At 43.3% G+C, this 20,993-nt stretch overlaps 1 protein-coding gene across 1 annotated transcript in view; it reads left to right on the top strand.

The window, feature by feature from the left end:
• Nucleotides 1-1,116: 1,116 nt before the first annotated feature.
• The window catches only part of EGFLAM (EGF like, fibronectin type III and laminin G domains), a 179,489-nt gene continuing 159,612 nt past the window's right edge, over nucleotides 1,117-20,993 (top strand). Inside the window, exon 1 of the mRNA XM_082623155.1 lies at nucleotides 1,117-1,304. Within this exon, the coding sequence (XP_082479281.1) occupies nucleotides 1,208-1,304 (97 nt within the window). The 5' untranslated portion in view covers nucleotides 1,117-1,207. The remainder of the gene's footprint in view (nucleotides 1,305-20,993) is intronic.

Genomic DNA, 20,993 nt, shown 5'->3' with positions numbered 1-20,993 from the left:
AGCAACAGGCGCATTTTACTGAGTTCTCGGGCAGCAAATCCGGAGGGGAAGGGGTCTTTTTCGGGCCAGCTAGCCGATCTGGGAACCCTGGTCCCAGGATCAGTGGCCAGGACTCCCCGTCGGCCTCCAGCCCCAGCGTGGCCGGCGCGCGCCCCCTCCCAGCCGGGTCTTCTCGGTCTGCCAGGGGGCTCGAGTTCGCTTCCTCCCCCCCCCCCGCAAAGCCAGGCTTAACCCAGAGCTTCATCTCCTCCCCTGGAGGGTCTCAAGTTGCCTTCCTCTGGTGGGAGGGCACCACACTTCCCCGTGCCGGGCCCTAATCTCCACCCGGCGTTTCCAACAGAGTGGCAGACTTCAGCTCTCCATCTGCGCGCCTTAAATCCCATTTATCTTCTTAGCGCCTGTGTCCTGGCCGGCCCCGCCCCCTCTTCCTCCTACGCACACTCCCCCCTCCCCCACCCCCCCCGCAAATCACAGACCCTCTCCTCCTCCCTCTGCAATCCCCCTTACTCCTAGTGCGGTGGACCGGCTAGAGCAAGCTTTGGAGGTGTTGGGTAAAGTACCCGAGGAAGGTGGAAGCGACCTAGAGGGGCGCGGCCGGCCGGAGGAGAGTATACCAGGGGAGGGGGAGGCGCCGCACGATTTCAGGCTCAGGACTAAGGCAGAGGGTCCTGGACTCGCAGTCACCTAAATCCTGCCCTGCGTCTCTAGCGGTTGAAGTCGGCCCCTCCTAGCGCCCCAATCTAGGTCACCAGCCGGGAAGGGCTGCGCTGGGGGTCGCTAGAGGGGTGATGCGCGGTCTCTCTGCCCTAGAGATGGGCGAAGAGTAAATTGTCTCAGGGCCTGCCCCTCTCACTTCCACTCGATTGTAATTCCATCCCCGGGTCTGTCGAGCCTCCCTCCCTCTCTCCCGCGGCCAGCCAGTCCCTCCCCGTCGGCTTCCCTCGCCGCCCCCATCCCCGCCCTCCAACCCCCACCCCGCCCGAAAAGCCCTGCTGCTCGAAGCCCGCTTCACTCCCGCACGCGGATCTCCCGGCTGCTGTCCTGCCTCCGTGGACTCCTCCGTGGTTCCCGTCCAGCTCCCTCAGCCCTTCACCTCCTCAGCTCGGTCAGGGGATCCGCGGGGGCCGCGTCCTCCGACGTATCTCAGGAGACGCCCTTTCCCTGTGCGCCCAGGACTTGGTGAAACTTCGCAGGCGCCCGCGGTGAAATGGATTTAACTCGAGGCGTCTTGCTCCGGTTCTTGCTCCTGGCTTCCAGCCTCGGACCCGGCGCTGCGCCGCTCAGAGCAGCTCTCAGAAAACCAGGTAATGCTCTCGGTGCTCCCGGGAGCATCACGTCCGGAGCTCCCAGGTCCCCGTCTCTAGCGAGGACCCAAAGCGGGCAACGCACCGCCTCTCTCACCCCTGACCAGCGGCACTTAACTAGGTTCTTCTCGGCCCAGAGCCGAGAAAAGAAGCCAGCCTCGCCCTCCCCCTCCCAGGCCAGGCTGTTCCAGGGATATTTGTTTGTTAAAAGAATGATCTATTTTCCAGACACAGTAGAGGTGGAGGGCTCTGTATTTGACCACAGGGAGCTGAGAGTTGGGGCAGCGATCATGCTGTCTCAATTACAAGGATTGCAACTGTGCAAGAAAAGTCAAACAGCTCCTCCTGTGTCTCTAAACAGCTTATTGAATTCATATTGTTCAGAGCCCAGCGATTTCCTGTTAAGTGTCTGAAGATTTGCCTGGTGTACCCTATGCCCATCTCCAGCCCTTCCCACGCACTGTGTAGGGATGTGGCCTCCGCTGTTAGGATCCTCTTCCACTCTGGGGCCGTTTTCTCAGAAAGGAGCACCCAACGGGTTAATTTTTACCGTGATTTGAGCTCCTGTCTTTGCTCTGCGATTTAAACAAAGATGTACAGCGTTGTGGGCTCTTACAGTGAACTGCTGAGAACTCGAACACACTAACTTGCATTTTCTCTAGTTACACAGGCAGAAAGTCTTACTGTGTTTTTGCCTACTTTGGTTTGGCCTGTGTGGTGAGATTATTCAAAGTAGAACATTCTAAGCAAGAAAGTTCTAAACAGTGTTTCTCGGATAATGAGTTTTATTCCTCTTTGCTGAGACTATATTTAGAATTCTGAAAAATCTGTTTTTTCTTAGTTTACTTTGCAAGCGGGGTTGTCTTATGGTAGTAATTACATCGTATGAACAATGGAAAACAATATAACTTTATTTGAATACAGTCTGCAAAACTTTGCAGAAAGCACAGTTTGTCTTCACAAATAATGTTGCCGTTAGAAAGAGACAAACAGGGGAAATTTATCAGAGGGCAAAGAAAATAATCTTGGCAGGTTCCCATATGGCTGCTTAAATATTTTCACTGCTCCGGGATCTCTCCACTTGGAAATATGACTTGTTGCCTTTCTGCTCTGGAAGATGCCTTCACTCTTCAAGCTTCATCTATTATCACCTGCGCCTTGCTACCTGCCTTGGAATTTATAATTGTTATTATAATCTGAAGCCCACTTAAATTATGAGCTATTCTAGTCCCACTGATCATTCACTTTGGAGAAAATAACAGCAGTCCCAGGTGATATTATATTAAATTGTTTCTTTCCTACACGCACACAGACACACATCTTCAAGGATTTCAATGAAGGGCTTCTTTCTAACTTTCCTCCTTAAAATACCCACACGTGATCATCTGCATTCTGTGGGTTTATTTACATAAAATCATCTAGTCACAATTTTTGAACAATGCATAGTTATACCTGTAGTTCTTAAGCATGAGCAGTGTATGTAGTTTTCTTTTAAGGATAGATTTCAATTCGTTTAAGCAGAATTTTTTTAAAAAGTATTTCACGAAAGCCTGCTGTGTAAAAACTGCTCGTATGGTTCACCATATTTCCTTTCTTATTTTCTGTAGTTCCTCTCCTCCAAATATTTCCTACCTGGTTCATCCAGGGTTTCACTCTGTTATTCATGCCATGAATATGCCATGTTGGTCTCTTTGGTTTTATTTGAAGCATAAATAGGGTGTTGATAGTGGAAACTCTACATTTTAAATATTTTAGCACATTAAATATATCAAATTTGAGGTAAAAGGAGTGTTTGGACTAGGTTCAGCCCAGGAGAGTTTTTCATTACTTGATAATTTTATCCAGACACTGGCTTTCAGGTTGGAAGGCTGCTCAGATTAAAATGACAGCTACTTCATAAACTTTGGGGGCAAATATCCTCCCGGGCTCATTTACAACCCTTGGAAAGATTAGTTTTTGATCCAGAGAATTGGTCGAGATTAAAGACTGAATGTGCCCCACTTGGCTCTGATGTGAACAGCAGCCAGCTGATTTATAATCTTCCCCAGACACCAGCAGATCCTGCTAGTATCCATACAGGAGTTTCTTTGTACCTTGTTTCCTCAATAGAAATTGATTTGTGTGCAGTACTTTGAAGGTAGCATGGCTACCCCTAAGGTGTACTGCAACAGTCCTGTTTTATTTGGCTGAACCTGTCTTTCTCCTCACACCCCTAAATCTCCCTTTGACAAGTTCGGCTTTGTTAGAGAAGTCTTGGATTCAAAATCCACCTGAAAATTTCCCATCCCCATCTACTCCTGATGAGAAAAAACCAAGCAGCACCTTCAATTACGAGTCTCATTTGGGTCCAACATGGACAACTTTTCCCTCCACCCCAAGATAGATACTCCTCTGTCACTGAGTGTTAATAAAGAAAGCTCTGCATTTGCTGAGACTCACAAGAAAGAACAGTTCGCAAGTTAAGTCAAATTAAATAATAAAAAGGAACATTAATTAATTGCTTTCTACACTGTCCTAAGAACTTGACACATACTGATTTATTTAATCAACCCAACAGGTCTGCGAGATGGGTACTATTACTACCCCTGTTTAACTGAAGAGGAAATTGTGGCTTAGAGAAATTAAATATCTCACCCAGGGTCACCCACCTAGTAAGAGCCTGAATGGGAATGCAGGCTCTGATACCCAGGAGCAGAAAGGAGTCCTTAGCAGCCCGGTTAGGAGAGGTGTGCAACCCCTCAGGGAGGGTGTCTTCCCCCTGGATGAATGGGGCGGGGCTCCCAAATTCGAATCACAGACCTGACAGGAAGTGAAACACCCTATTGTACAGCTGGGCTGAGCATGACCAAGGGACTTGCCCAAGTTAACCTCAGAAGCTCAGCTGGGACTAGTACGCAGACCCCCTTGAGCGGTCTCCAGTTCTTCCCTTACCCAGAGTCTCACCAGGACCTGTAGGGAGGACTGTTGTGCCTCTGATGTAGGGCAGGGGGGAGGGAAAAGGAAATCCAGACACATCTGCTGGGACCAGCATGTGTCAAGCCACGTGTGTTCCCACAGGCAGATTGGTAACTTAACGGTGTTAGCTTAACTCTCTGGCACAGAGAGAGGGGCTGGAGGGCTGCGTGAGGGCCCTGCCTTTCCTCTGCCTTTCCGGCTGCCTGAGGTCCCAGGGTCAGTGGGACAAGGTCAGGTCAGGGTTCAGAATTCAAGGTTTTCCCCTGGAGGACTGGAGATCCACAGTCATTTTGGGGGGGAGATGCAGGTCTGTAATCTTTTCCTTTCCACTTTTTCCTCAGTGTTTCTCTATCTGAAAAAGTGGACTAAAACAAAGATCCAGGGAATCTCAGAAAGAAAAAAAACAAAAGCCTGGAGGACCAGAGCACAGTTAGCGTAAGGGCAATGTGCCTTGTCGGTTGCTGGTGAGGAATACATGCGCCTCTAGGTGGTTCCTGCTGCTACTAGTGTGAGGCTGAATGGCTAAAGGGTGAAGCAAAGGTCAGGGGTCATCCTCTTCTACGTCCCCCACCCACCCGGGATAACCTGAAATTCACAAGAGACTGGTTATGTCCTCACTTAAAGCTCTCACCCAAGTCCCTTTCCCAAAGCATGTAATCTGGGGGGGCTCAGCTCTTCCGGATGTCACCCCCCCCTTCCAACCAACCCTACTCCTCCGCAAGGCTGATCCAGATTGTCTTGCTTCTTGATGAAAACTGGAGCGACAAACGCCCTAAGGGGGATTATATATAGTTCTCCCCAGCACCTAGCTACTAGTGTCCTATGCAGTTCTGGCACCATAGCAGAAATATTTCCCTCTGATCCTTCCTTCCATCAGCCCTCCTACCCTCCCATTTGTTTCCACATCATACCTCATCCCTATAAGGAAGCCCCTGCCTCTCTTTCTCTTTCTCTTTCCTTTGATCCTCTATGAGGTAAAGGGACAGAGAGGTCACGGTCAGGAGTAAATGTGTATAACATGAGGCAGTACTTTTTTCTCAGAATTCTTTCTCATGGGAGAGTGACTTGACCAGAAAGGAATTGAGTGGTGTTTTTCTTTTTGGCTTTGTTTTTGTTTTTGCTTTTTGTTGCTTCCCTGAGCCCAGGGCTTTAATAACCTTAGAATTCTTTTGGGAGTAATTGTCCATCTGTTCATGGGTTACTGTAGCTCAAAAGTGGTCCAGTGAATCAGAGCTAGATTTCTGGAAAACAGGGACTCAGGTGTCTGAGGTGGAGGTGGGATCTCAACTCCTGCAGTGTTATCCTGGGGAGCTCCTGTCTTCTCCTACCTGACCCACTAGGCAAGCAGGACTGTATTTCTCCCAACGGACTAAATGAGTGACGTGATATCATGATTGCAACAGAGAATCTTTTGAGCTGGTCAAGACCCTTGCCACTTGTTTTGGTCACAGCAAGTTTCAGGTAGTAGAAGTGCACCTGTTATTTCAGGGATAAAAAAGGGAAAGGGTGAGGAGATGCTGCAGAGACTAAATGGCAGTTTGTAGGAGAAACCCCCCAAACCCATCTTTGATTGCACTGGTTGTGAACCGTCGTTTCGAAGAAGGACCCCAAAGTGTGCTTCAGCCTCCTGAAATGAGCTGGAAGACATTTGCTTCCTTGAAGAACCCCGATCTCATGGGATGGGGGTCTGGGCCTGGGGGCAGAGAGAGACTCAGGTGAAAATCAAATCAAATTTTTGCCAGCAGAGGGCGCAGTTTCCAGAGCTGGCACAGAGCCGATCTTAGACTTCTGACCCAGGCGAGTCACTGCTGAACTTCAATGTGTATAAGAATTCTTGGAGTGCATCCCAGACATCTGCTTTTTTAAACAAGAACCTCAGGTCACTTGGTGCATGTGGTTCACAGTCCACACTTAGGGACGTGACGGAGGAGAACTTGGGCTCCTCCCATAGCCTCCCTGCCTCCACCCCAGGTACTCTCTGGTACCCCGACAGCCTCCACTTCGACAGCAAGCATCTGTATTTCAGCCAAAACAACCCCAGTGTTTAGACTCTCTGCCAGGTTTCCGAATGTTGGATTCGGGACTTGAGGTCCTCTGAAGGACCCTGAATCAGGACATCTCTTCTGGGCAGGTCATCCTTCTACTCACCCTCTTTCCCAGTAACCCCATCATTGAGAGATGGCTGCACACGGTGGGGACACCCTTCAGTAGCATCAACCAGAAGCCAGGCTGTATATGACCAGCCCCTGCCCCTCATTTCCCCCAGGCCCATTCCATCCCTGCTCCCACGCAGCTCCTTCTTTCAGGCAGGCTTCTCCTGGCCGAACCAGAAGGCTTGGGTGAAAGCACAGACTCTGCTATTCGACAAATTTGGGTTCAAGTTATGACACTTTTTAAAAATTATTATTATTAGTTACTTGGTGACATAGGGCTAGTTATATTAGCTCTGTAAACCTGGGTTTCCTTGTCTGTAAAAATAGGATAAGGAAAGAACCTACCATTTAAGGATTAAGTGAGGTAATACATACACCAAGGCATTCAAAAAGGATTAGAAGCCTGAAGCTTGAAAACAATGTTTATGAAATTGGGATTGTTTAATCTGGAAGGGGCTGTGGGTGGGAGAAGAATGTGTATATTTCCAGGCATCAGAATAATTAACATAGACACTTATGAGTGCATGTACTTTTATCCTTTCTTGTACATGTTAATGTATGATTGACAACATAATTTTAATTTTACTGAGTTGTACATTTTTTTTAGATAAACTGACAAATAAGAAAGACTCTTTGGTCAACCACATGCCTTGGTTTGGGGTTTAGAAATGTGGCTGTGAGGTTTGTGGTCTTGCTTGAGTAGATTCTTTTGAGAAACAGTATCTCCAAGGGTGATGGACAATTTTTGTCTCGTAATTGTCATGTGGAGGTTTTGTTCCTGAAAGAGAATTATCCAGACTGACATGTGACTGGGAATCTGTGAAAATCTCCATGAAGCTAGAGAGCTAAGAAATGGTCAGGGTCTGCTCATTGATCATCAGTTTGGAGTAATTTATGAGCCACTACCAGTGACATAGAAAGATAGAGACTGGGCTCCATTGGCTCTTCCTTTCTTATTAATGATTCGTGCACTTCCAGAGCTGTAAAAAAACCCCACTTACCCCAGATAACCCCACCAGCTTATTTTAAGAATCAAAGGAAATAAAGCAGACTAGGGCTTTGAAAGAACTGAAGTGTTACACAAAGATGGGATGTTACTATCTAATAATACTCATACTAATTATTATCACCTTAACCAACCAGAACAACCAAGGACACACTTTCTGAAGCTTTGATCTCTTTTCCAGTCTCTTCCTCCCCATCCCTGTAAAGACACTTGAAGATTCTTTCTTTGTCTGACTCTGCAAATCCTGAGCAATTTAAATCTTAACACTTGTGTTTGCTGACAGGGCACCCAAAATCCCGAATCAGATTTAATGCAGTGTTAATGCTATTTATTTTTCTTGATGCAACAAGTTTATATTAGCCAGTTAATGGTTTACATTGTGCAAAAGGAGTTGTATCAGCAGGTACTTTTCTGTAACATCTGGGCAGTTGGAAACATAATACTTAAATACAACCTGAGTTTAAAGCCTTCTTTGGACAGATGGCTAATTTTATTGATCTAATCTTACACTTAGGAATAGGTCCCATGATCCTTTGCTGGTAATTCTTAGAGTGAGCAGAGACGTAAATAAGCTGGATGACGGCTGTGAATTAGACGCTTGTTTGCTTGTAATTTATTTTTTAAATACTTCAGTATAAACAGTCATGGTGTGAATTACTTTAATCTCTACCCTAAGGGTGCTTAATTAACATTTGAAGTAAACCAGGATAGAAGGTACCTCTCTGGCATAAGAGTTTACATCGTTTTTTAATGTCTTGGTGGCTGTGTCATACCAGTGGTTAAATATTTTGAATTCACCTCTGTGCTGGCCAGGAGTCTACACTCCAGGGCTGGTTAGTTACCACTTGAAGAGCTTTACTATGATGTCTACTCTCAAAGGTGGCTGGGAAGATATTAGAGGGATTGTTAATTGGCACAAACAAATTATGTTAGAAATAATGTTTTCATTGGTGAAATATGTGATTGGCTAGAAAGATTGTACATGCCCCTCTATTTTTGCATGGACAAAGAGTAACAATTCAGTAAGCCCAACAATCAAGCTGCTTTGGCATTGGGCCAGAGCTCCATTCAATCCTGTATCTTCCTCACTTAACAGTAGATTCCTTTGCCTGATCACTCTGGATGATTTGTTGATTCTGCCCTTAGAACACTGATGCATCTGCCTCAGCAAGGTGCTTGCAGCTGTAACAAACAACTCTAAATCTCAGTGGCTTGACATAAGATTTATTTTTCATTTACTCCAAGCCCAAAGTGAACGTTTCTTGTTGGGCAGCTCTCCTGGGCTGCCCTTCTCCAAAGGGTGACTTGAAAACCTGAGTCACTCTGTCTTTAATACCTTCACCTTGTAATGCCACCATCTTTATTTTTTTATTTTAATTAAAAATTTTTTTAAATTTTTTTATTTTTGGCTGCATTGTGTCTTTATTGCTGCACGCAGGCTTTCTCTAGTTGCAGCAAGCGGGGGCTACTCTTCATTGAGGTGCGCGGGCTTCTCATTGCGGTGGCTTCTCTTGTCATGGAGCACGGTCTCTAGGCACGCGGGCTTCAGTAGTTGCAGCATGTGGACTCAGTAGTTGTGGCTCGCGGGCTCTGGAGCACAGGCTCAGTAGTTGTGGTGCACAGGCTTAGTTGCACGGGCTTAGATCTTTCCAGACCAGGGATCAAAACCATGTCTGAATTGGCAGGCTGATTCTTAACCACTGAACCACCAGGGAAGTTCCTACCATCTTTAAAATGGGCCTCCAAGGTGTCATGGAAGGTAAAAAGAAAGAAGGCTTGTGTGGGAGATGTTTATGTGTCGGGCCAGAACGCGGTCACAGGGCCTCAACCTACCTGTAAGGAGGTCGGGAAATGTAGTTCAGCTGTGTACACAGCAAGACAAGGACCAGACGTTGTGGATTGTCTCTCATGCAGTGCTTTGGAGTTCCTAAAAGAACAAACAGGGATGTTAAAAGAGTAAGTTATTTGAGAATTTTTGCAACTTCCTGCCCATCAATTGTTCATATATGTGGCAGAATTTGGCCTAGAATTTGCTTTCATTGTAGTGTACAACGTGGCTGAAAAGCAGATAGTTACCACCTATCTTGACTTGTTGGAGGCTACCATGATTTAATAAAAGATCCTAAAAACCAGGCAGCCAAATTGACTTATATCAGTTTGCAGTAGGGTCCAAAAATAGGTATATGTTTACGTGACTACATGCTGTTTGTTGCTACATATTTCCTACATTTTACAAAAAGTAAAATAAATCCCTTTTAAAAGGTAAAATAACTACTCAGTGGGTTAGAGTGAATTTCTAAGGAACGTCAACTAGAACTTCAGTTTTTACCACAGTTTTCTAGAAGCTCCTTCTATTTGTATCCCATAACAAAAAGGAGTATTCATGGTAGAATAATTTATTCAGTGAGAGATGCATCTTAAAATATAAAAATCATTTTTTAGACACCACAGCCTGCTTTGATGGGGATGAAGATGATCCCCCCCAAAATAAATTGATATGTTTTGTTGAACCACTGCACTTTTCAAAGCACTTTTAGAGAAATGATCTCGTTTGATCTTGTAACACTTGCCCCACTGGGAAGTCAAGAGCTGATGACTTAGCAAAGAGGAAACAGGCACAGCCAGGACATGAGCCCAGGTTGTCAACCCATAACCCCTGATGCTTCCCATCAATCCAGAGGTTTTCTTGCAGCTGATGGATAAGAGCGTGATCACTGTGATGGCCCTGAGTCTAGCTCTGCAGCCAGGAGGGACCCTGCCAACAAGACTTGCCCACGTTTTACTTGCAGAGGCTTCATGCGTGTCACAGGACACTCTGTAGAATCAACTGGTACTGCTTTCAGTCATACCCCTGACCAGTTGGTGTGTGTTTTGCAGAATATGTGATGACTGATGGACTGTTTGCAAATGCGAAGCAGCTGTAGTGGCTGGAGGATAGCTCCAGAATCCTCCCAGTGTCTCCTATAGAAGATCCTTTTGGGGTCTCAGGGACACCCAGGATACTCAGGCTGGCTTTGTTGTTCCTCCCCGCTTCCCATTCCTCCACTATTTAGCCATCTTCTTTAGAGGAAATAATATTTGCTACACCTTCAATGTGAGTATTTCAAGGTTTATCATTCAAGTCTCAAGGCTTTCTGGTAGTTTCTTCAGCATCTTTGTTCTAGGAGTTCCTAATGGCTGTAGTTCAACAAGTAAATCATTAGGTTGGAAAAAGAAGTCTTCCTTTGATAGCTATTTTAGAGTAATTGGTGGGCTTTGGCCACAACCTACACACACAACACACATCCCTACAGCTTGGAGGAACTGTAACAAGAATCCAATCCCACAGACAAGGGTTTGAGTCCTCGTTTTAAAATTTATGGCTGCCTGATCTCAGACAGAGTATTTAATCTCTTTATACCTTAGATTTCTACCTGAAATATAAGGCTCATAATACCTACCACAAGGGTTTTATCTGATAAATCAGTGAAATAATAGGATGACTGGAAATGCAGTTGGTAAGTACTTAAACATTTGGTACATAATGGGCACTCCAACGTTAGTCCATATTAACTAGGTTCTTTTTGATTTATAGAGTTTATGTAGTAGTAGAGACGGTAGTTTTCCCATATTTGATATAATCCCAAATATTGACAACATTGACACAAATGTATAATTGAGCTTAGGCTCCCATGAAAATGGAATTGAAAGGAATTTCATTTCCTTAATCTCATATTATAGATTCTTCAAGTTTATATCATCAAATGATGACTTTTGGTGTCTAGGTCAGTCATAAAGTTCATTTTATTGATAAAAGATCTGGAACCGGCATCGAGTTTAATAAAAATAGCTCACATCCTTTTTGGCCTTTGTATAAAACCAAGAAGGAAGATCCTGTATCAAGATTATATATAGCTACTATAGAAGTGATAGATTTTCATGTATCAGCTATATGGCTCTGTACCCCAAAAGAGGTTAGTTTCAGTTGGAATATAAAGAAAATTTTCCTTAGCTACCTTCTTTACTGGGGTATTAAGAAAACAAGTATAAAAGATGCGACTTCTATGATATCTGCTCTCTCCCCATTTTGAGTTAACCATACTCTCTGCCAGAATACTCTTTCTAAAATGCAGTTCTAATCCTGTCACTCTTGGGTTTAATATTCCTTTCTGGCTCTCTGCTGCCTTCTAAATTCTAAAGCTAAACATCCAAGGTCTATTAGAGTATGGCCTCCACTTCCTTTTCCTGTCTTCTCACTGAATACATAATCTGTATTCCAACCAAGCTCGATTATTTGCTCTTCCACAGTCCTCCTCTTTGCTTCCCAGTGGTGGACCTGTCCAGTTGATCCATCCCCTTGGAACATCCTTCCCTCATCTCTGCCCAAGGAAATGCAGTGACTTCCAAGCATGGCTCAGTGCCATTCTGTGAGGTCTTCACGTACCCTCCCAGCCAGAAGCCCTTACGCTTTTCTTCCATTTTGTCTTGTATTATGTTTTTGATGTACTGACCCATGCCTTGTCTTAGATTTGTAACTTGTGAAGGAAAGCCCTATGATGTCTTCACCTGTGTGTCCCCTCCATCGCCTGCTGGAGTGTCTTGCATTCACCTGGTCTTCCCCAGACAGCTATGCAGTGGAAAACGATGGCCTCATTTGGGGCAAATACTTTTTAACATGGTGTGATTAATTTGATCATGTTCCCAGCTCCCAAATTCACTTCCTTCCTCCCTCATGATACAGAAAAGGTGTCATTTCTCTGTGCCAACATTTTTTCTCAACCTGAGAAGACATTTGAAAACCCACACTGCCGTGTGATTTAGAGAAGGAAATGGCCCAGGAGTCAGTCTGTAGCAGTATATAATTTAAATCCTACCTCCATGCTGCCAGAGGCTATTGGAATTGTGGGTTTTTAAGGAGCGTCTGACCAAGTCCATACTCTGAAATATGTCATTTTCAATACCCAGAGAAGAAGTAGAGTTTGAAGTAACATGTGGGGCTGCCTTAGACCTGCTTTTTATCATGTTTTGGAAGGTTAAGAAGCAAAAGCAATAATGCTGTTTACTCATACATCAAAAGATAGTGGGGGAGGATGAGTTAAAACAGTCCAGTGTTCAGTTCCCCTCCTTCTTCCAGTTGTCTTTGAAAGTAAAGGAACATAAGATGTGTGTGGGAATGGCATTGGCGGTATGATAGAAAACGTCAGGTTGCAGGGGAAGGGATAAAGCCAGTCCATCTCTCATAACGAGATCTGACTGTGAGTTTGGGAGGAAAACAGTACTCAACAGTTTTCTTCAGTTTTATTGTGCTGACCCTGGCTTACTTACGAAGATCAATCCTTTAATCCCTGGAAAGTAAAGCAGCCCAATGCTAGAGTGTTTGCAGAGGTTTTTCTGGTCTTTGTTTTGTAAGGACTGTCATACCTGATAAAATGAATGCTCCTGGGTGGCCCAATTGAAAGCAACCAATTGATTGACCCATTCATTGATTAATTTCTTGATATATACATACACATACATACATACATATATATATGTATGGAAAATAAACTGCATTGTAGTAGAATTAAAAATGAACAAAGTAAATGATACGATGCTGAAGTATTTAAGGGGAAGTAATGTCTGAAATTTACTTTGAAATACATTAAAAATCAGATTCACTGATGGAGACAGGGATAGATTGTTGATATAGGTGCGATAAAAGAAGTATAGTAAAATGTTTATGGTAGCATCCACGTGGTGATTATACACAGGTTCATTCTAAAACTCTTTCATTTTTCTGTAGTGTCTGATTATTTTCATAATAAAGTGATGGAAAAATGAACTAAGTATTAAGGAAACAGATGAAATGACTACAGAGTTTTTCCCACACAGAGTGAGGTTCCAACATGCTCTGCCCTGCACCCAAATAACAATGGGTTTTCTACTTTCGTCCTGCTCTTCCCTCCACATTTCCTCTCTGCCCTTCTCTGCCCTGCTCCTTGCTGCCTGGGGCTGGCCTTACTGTATCACTCAGGCTGCTTTGCCCTTTGGCTTTTTGGGGTTCAGCTAACGAGAGGCATCGGAAGGAGATCAGAGGAGAGCAGCGGAGAGACTCTGGTGTACGTCTTACCTGATTCCACCCTGCTTTGGTACTGCTTTGCTGGCAGCAGTTGCATTTCTCTAAAACTGCATCTCCTGGCTGTCCTTGGCTTCCAACTCTGGCTGGCGCCAGGAACAGTATTTTCTGCTCTTGTACTTTCTGCCCTGGGTACCGGCAGCATTTCACTGCTGCTGGTCTCTGGGTGCATCAACGGCCCTAGTTGTTTCTCAGAGCTGTTCTTACCTCTGTAAGATATCTTTTAATTACAATCTTTTTAGATTAAGTAAATTCTTCTTCCTGCTGGGACCCTAATTGCTACCTTTGGTACCACTGCTTTGTGATACATGCTCTGTTTCTACTATTTTCCTCCTTAGGTGTAACCATGAGGTTTTGATTTGTGCTCAGCTTGCATTCAGAACTCTCTGAGGATCAGGTCTGATTTAGCTTAAGGATGCCTGCTGTAAATTCATGAAGCAACTGCAAGAGCAATAGAAACCTTGATCTTTTGAGAATGAGCTTGTCCTCTGGGGCCAAATCTGCTGGCTTCTTGGCTAAGAGCACATTGAGATTGACCTATTCATTGCTGTGCGGTATTGAGAAATGATTGCAGTGATGTCCAGGGTTCTTAATAGAAATTCTAGGAACTCAAAGGTTTCTGGAACACATATGAAATGAATGGAAGATAATTCTTCATCTCTTGAGAAAGCCCCCTGAACCCAAATTAACCTCTTACAACTCCAGGGAATTTGACCTAAAGGGGAAGACCACAGTGAGCTTGGACTTTCTCCCACTTCTGTTAGGTTTGTTGCTAGTTTTTATGATGATGATATTTTTTTCAACTCTGTTCTGATTTCTTGGCTATAAATATCTTGTACCTGATATTCTACAGATCAATGCTTATTATTCAAACTTTAAAGAATTAATTAGGTAACACCTATTGTCTTCATTTGGATTTCCCAGGAACAGACCATAGGATAAAGATTTGAATTAAAATAAGTTATATGAAAGATAAAACAAAACAAAACAGAACAAAAAAAGAGTGGGAAAGCGAGACAGGGAGTCTACTGAAAAGGCAGTCAATGAAGGTTTTCTCATCAATTGAGTTAACACTGTGATGATTAGAGCTTATACTCATGGGAGAAACTGTAGAAAATGGAAGAGAACACATAGAGCAGAGTTTTCCTACCTGAGGGGTGAGGGAGCTGGGGTATTTACATCAATTCCATCTGTCACCAGGGGAGGGCTGCTTCAGGGATGGGTGTTAATTTCCTGACACTTCTGGCCTGCCAGGCTTATGGGTAGAGCAGTTTTCTATGTCTTCTGAGAAAATTCTTAGGACAAAAGGTACAAAGATTGGTAGCTAGAAGTGGGTTGGCCAGCTTTGAAGTGGTGAAGCCTGAGGGATTATGGTGGGTACTAACAGTTCTTCTACACCCATAATTGACTAATTATATTTGGAAACTCAAGACTGAATGTCATTTACCATCTTGATGGACAACCTTGCCCCCTCCCCTGCCCCCACAAGGAGTTTAATATATTATGAGAAGGAGGGGAAAGATGTTTGGATGCTCCAAGGAATTCGAGTGCTTAGTCTCAACCTATATCAAGATTTTCAGGGGAAAAAAATTTATATTGCAGTACAAAATAGACTTTTGATTAAACCAGTTCTCCAATTGGAGATATTCAGGAAGGGTGACTGTTTGGGTTTTAGATTCAAGAACTACCATCACAGGGCTTCCCTGGTGGTGCAGTAGTTGGGAGTCCGCCTGCCGATGCAGGGGACGCGGGTTCCTGCCCCGGTCCGGGAAGATCCCACATGCCGCGGAGCGGCTGGGCCCGTGAGCCGTGGCTGCTGAGCCTGCGCATCCAGAGCCTGTGCTCTGCAACATGAGAGGCCACAACAGTGAGAGGCCCACGTACCGCAAAAAAAAAAAAAAAAAAAAGAACTACCATCACCACCAACCACCCTCTACCCCCCACCCCCAAAAAGCTTTATTTATTTGTGCTAACTGAGAAGGCCAGTAGACATTGGAGTCTTCATTGCTTATGGTTATGCTCTGTTATTTATTTATTATTATTATTTTTTTTTTTTGTGGTACGCGGGCCTCTCACTGTTGTGGCTTCTCCCGTTTCGGAGCCCAGGCTCCGGATGCGCAGGCTCAGCGGCCATGGCTCACGGGCCCAGCCCCTCCGCGGCATGTGGGATCCTCCTGGACCGGGGCACGAACCCATGTCCCCTGCATCGGCAGGCAGACTCTCAACCACTGCGCCACCAGGGAAGCCCGATGTGCTGTTATTTAGAACTTGAGTTTAGGTTGTTGATTGTTACAGTGGGGAAGAACCCACATTTACGTTTAAAGGCATGCCTTGTGTCTTCACAAAGCGGTAGTGACAGCTAACATTTATATAGTGCTTGCTATGTGCCAGGCACTGGTAACAGCACAGCCTCCTAAGGCTGGTATCATAGAATCCAAACATTTTAGCACTAGAAGGGACCTTAGGGGGAGCTGTCTAAACCTATATGGCTTAGTGAAGGTAAGTCACTCGCCTGGGGTCATGCATCTTGTTAGTATCAGAATCAGCACCAGGACCCAAGCCTTCTGACCCCTGACCTAGTGCTCCGTCTACTAGACCCACCACCCCTATGACCATGGAGTAGGTAAGGACTCATGTTCTATTTTCATCGACTATCTCTTTCTTTTTGAACTTGGTCTTGCTTGTATGTTTAGAGGTAATGAACCCTTAGCCCAGGCTCCTGTGACAGTGCCATGCCTGGAGAAACAAATGAGCTGTGAAAAGGCAGCCCAAGCTACCTTCTCAGCTCAGCTCCAAAATACAGGGTCTGTGAGAAGCACCATCTTCTAAGCCACAGAGACCCACAGGTAGACAGACAGTGGTATTAGGGCAGAGAAAAGAGTACATTTGTATAGGATCAAAATTCCCACCTGAAATTATTTCCACAGCATGATTTTAAGTGAATCCTTCTAGGAGGCACCCTTGAAGGGGAAATTGAGGGGAAATTTGTGTCATAAGACAGTGTCAGTGGCTTAATTAATCACTTGGCTTGCTTCTCATTGTTGGGGATAACCTTGAGGAATTAATCCACTATGGCAAAGTTCCAGGACATTTTTTTAAAACACAATTACAGTCATACTTTGTCAAGACTGACTTGTACAGAATTGATCCTTTAGAGCTGAGGTTAGCAAACTTTTTCTGTAAAGGGCCAGATAATGAATATGTTATTTATTGCATTTTCATTTATTGGCTCTGTATCGCAACTACTCAGCTCTGCCATTGTAAAGCAAAAATAGCCAAGGGCAATATGTAAATAAATTTACATATGTTTCAATAAGGCTGTTTCAATACAACTTTATTTACAAAACAGGCAGAGGGCCACATTTTGCCAGAACCCTAGTCAGCCTAAGCCTTCAGATAGTGTACATCACCAGGCCTGTTGCTTTCTTTTGTTTGCTGCCTCTATGGTGTCTGTATTCATTATTAACATTATTGATAACCTTTTTTTTTCCTGATGAAAGTTTCCTGTGTCCTGGCAAATAGCTTGATTCAATTCCCAAACACAACAAAGATGGGGGTGTTACAGCAAGTCCAGGGGAGTTAGCCTTAGAGAGATGTGAGGTCTTCCCTCAAGCTCTCCATTTGATATAGGTAATGGGCCATATATGACTATGTCCAAATTACACACACATAGAAAGCATTGTAGACTTGACCCATATCCTAGAACCCCCATTCTGCTCGTATTTTAAAGTAATGACAATAACTCTGTCTTAAAGGAAAAATAAGGGAGTTCCCTGGCGGTCCAGTTGTTAAGACTCCTTGCTTCCACTGCAAGGGGTACCGGTTCGGTCCCTGGTCAGGGAACTAAGAGTCCCATATGCCTCGAAGTTGTTATCAAGAGTAACTATTCTCATATAATTATGGTAGAAACTCTCCTATCTGCTCCAATTTGGATTGATCAGTTAATTGGAAGAGTCAGTTAAGTGGACAATTTAAATATAGTTACATTTTATTTTCAGTTGAGAGATAGTAGTGGGAGACTTATTTGACAATGCTTGGATGTAAGGATAATGTTTCTTCTTCTTCTTTTTTTTTTTTTTTAACATGGGCCCACTGATTGGAGTTCTTAGTCATCCTTCAAGCATAAACTGTAGCAATAGGGCATTATCTGAGTATAGCAAGGCTCCAGATTTTTCAGTCTTTTAGAGTAGCTGCAGGTGTTGCTTAGAAAACACCTTTATTGAGTTATCCCAAAGCAGTCAACCTAGTTTTTACAGAAACAATTTTTTCTTGTTATGTTTGTATTTCATCCATTTACAGAATGGAAGGCCATGTAATTAAAATAACAACCAGGAACAATGCAACTGACCTTTGGTAAGCATACCACTCAGCTGTGGGGTGAGTGGATGCCCAAGGGCCATACAGAGAGTGGAGCCCTGCCAGCGCAAGCCTTCCGGGGCACTGGGGCTATCAGTATCAAGGACACTTGAGAGGGAATCTAGGATGTTGGTTAATACAGGAAGTAAGTAGGACTTTCTTTTGCTCACAGTACTTTAAAAAGTTGTTTCATTTGGGTTTGTTAAGACAAGTTTCCTGCCCACTTGTTCAAACTCATATTTTGCACAGGTAATTTCTTTGCAGTAGGCTGTACACAAGCTTCTGCCAAACGCTGATGAAATTGTCAACTAACTTGGCCTTGGTGGAGTTCAAATCAATGAAATGCTTTTCAGTGAGTTGAGTACCCTTTGTCCGTGAACGTGTGTCTTCTCTAATGACACATGTAAAAAAAAAATACAGTCATTAGTAAACTATTTCAGAATTAAAAAACCTTAAGACTCATACAGCTCTACTACACGCCAAGTATTATTTCAAGTGCTTAGAAATAATATACTATTATTCCTCTTAACATCCCTTAAATGTAGATCTTATCTCATGACCATCTTGCAGATGAAGAAACAGGCAGAAATTTGAGTGACAGAGCTGGGCTTTCTTCTTAGTCATTTCTTTCTGCCTCTCCAGAGCTGAAGTTGCCTGAAGAGTATGGGTTGGAAACTTGACCCAAATGAGTACTCTGACAGTCAGATCTTTTACATCTTATAGTTCTCTCCAATAAGCACAAATGATGGGTTGTCAGCCAAGTGTATCATGAGGTATCAGCCCAGGGGCGGGGTGTAAGGTAAACACAACTTCCCAAATCTCCAGTTCTGCAAGGAAGACACATTTGACTTGGTGGCCAAGTCAAGAGGAGGTCCTGCCAGGTCATGAGAAGCCCTGAGTAGGAGCTGACAAAGCCTCTTTAATCCTCAGCCAAAGACCCTGAAACTCCAGGATACTTAGCTTTTATGGATATAAAATTGCTGTTAGAAAGCTAGATCACTGGACTGAATATCTGAGTGCAGGGTACTGTGTCACCAGCACCATCTTGCTATGCTTGACCCAAATTTATAAAATCATGAGTAGGCATCACTCCTGAACAGTAACTTGGCACCTATGAAATGATGACCAACATATGAACATGCTCAGACAGTCAGGTCTGATCTAAACAGACCAAGAATTGGTTGAACACAACAGGCCTGGCCAGAGCCTACCACAGAGATCAGGCAAATTAAGGACTCCACCAATATATTAAGTGGTTTTCGTTGCCATCAGACAAGAAGTATCTATGAAGGCAATGATAGAAATATAGGAGACTGACAGATTATGATGATAGTGCTTATGTGTATGGTGCTCAGAGTTGGCAAAACTCTTGTCTATATCATTAGCATTGCTACTGATGATAGATTTTGGAGTCAGATAGAGCTATTTTACAATCCTGCCTCTTAGACTTGTGACTTTAGGTCAAGATCCTTAATTTTTCTGAAGGTCAGTTTTTGTTTCATGTGTGAAATGTGAATAAATCCTTTACCTTTTGGAGTTTCATGAGTTAAAGCCTATAATGCCTATGAAGTGCCTAGCACAGAGCCTAATTTGTAGTAGGTTTAATGATCTCCTTTACACATCTCTTTACACAGAAAGAGTCACAGGAGTGGCAGGACCTGACCCTATACCTTCTGATTCTTAGGTCAGTCGTCCTTGTCCTTAATCACATGTTCTCTAGAGGCAGGCACATTTCTGTTTAATGAACTGTAAGGCAAAGGATCGATCCAGTCAGAATGGGCACCCAACTGATAGAAGAAAATAAATCAGTGCTCTGAGTTGAGACACAGAAGTGAGTATCATTCATCCACTGGGTGGGGCGAGGGGAGCAATGACAAATGAACGTGCTTTTGCCAATCACTTACTCATGATTACATATTCATTTATTTATTCAGCAATTGTTTATTTAGCAAGGACCATATGCCAGGTATTGTGCTAACTGATGGGAATAAAGTGAATAAGAAATATAGTCATTTCTCTAAAACTCATTAACGCTCTGCAGAATTCCAAAGGTATAATGATTGCTGTTGGAAATAGAAATTACTTAGTCTGTAATTTAACTATATTAGATTTAAATCATCTGATTAAAGATTACAGAACTAATTATAAAGCTAAAAGATACATTATGAACTTCTTTTTCAGTATAATTTCTTAATATATACCATTATTAATTTATTTTTACATAAATGGGAATTCAGTGCACACGTTACATGGTCTAGAGATTTAAAAAGAAACTGTTAAAGATAAAAGGTCTTAAATATATGGTAAGGCTGTTTTATTGTATTACTTAATTTTCTTGACATCTTCTAAGACTTTTAGTATAATTAGTAAAATAGCTGTAACTTCTGAGGTTATGAAAGAAAGACGGTCATTTTGAAAATTGGAAAATGAAAAAAACATATTGCTGGGAAAGAAAAGACCTCCACTTTGGTATTATTTATTTTCATCTTCTGGTCAAATAGAAAGCCCTTATTTTGCAATTGAACTTTAACTAGGAAAACCAAATAATTTCATAAAATTTTATCAAAGAGTCTGATTGAGGAGTCCATATTTAAGGTTGAGAGTGGAGTTTTCAATTCCTGAGACTTTGGTCCACAAGTTGAGAAAATATAGGGCTCCTATCAGTTCTTGGAGAGAAGTGGTAGTTTTTGGTTACAGAATAAAGCTTAGGGCAACCTAAATGCTAATTTTTCATGTGGTAAAACATTTTCAACTATAAGAAGGAAAAAGATGACAAGCATTTGCTTTATTTTCCTTACAAGTTACACAATTCAGTTGTCTAGACAATATTACATTAACCACATTGTTGAGTAACCCCTCCTCTGGTTGTGTAGACCAGATGTGTGTTATTTCTTCAATACTGGTGCAGTTTTAAGGGATAGGAAGAGTACTGGGTTATAAGCCAAGAGCCCTGAGTACAAGCTATCCCATCATTATGTCCTATAATTGGGTCCATGATCACCCCACATTATTATGAGGGAAATACTAGGGAAACCCTTTGTTGCTTACCTGTTATTAACCCCCAATTCCTGCCTTCTGTGGAGAGAGGGCATAGGAAGGCTTCTTTTGATGATACTGTATAAAGT

The sequence above is a fragment of the Mesoplodon mirus genome, assembly GCF_964341445.2.
Source record: "Mesoplodon mirus genome assembly, chromosome: 5".
Classification (NCBI taxonomy): Eukaryota; Metazoa; Chordata; class Mammalia; order Artiodactyla; family Ziphiidae; genus Mesoplodon; species Mesoplodon mirus.
Note: the sequence above shows the minus strand (reverse complement) of the source record. Positions and strands in the feature narration are given on the sequence as shown.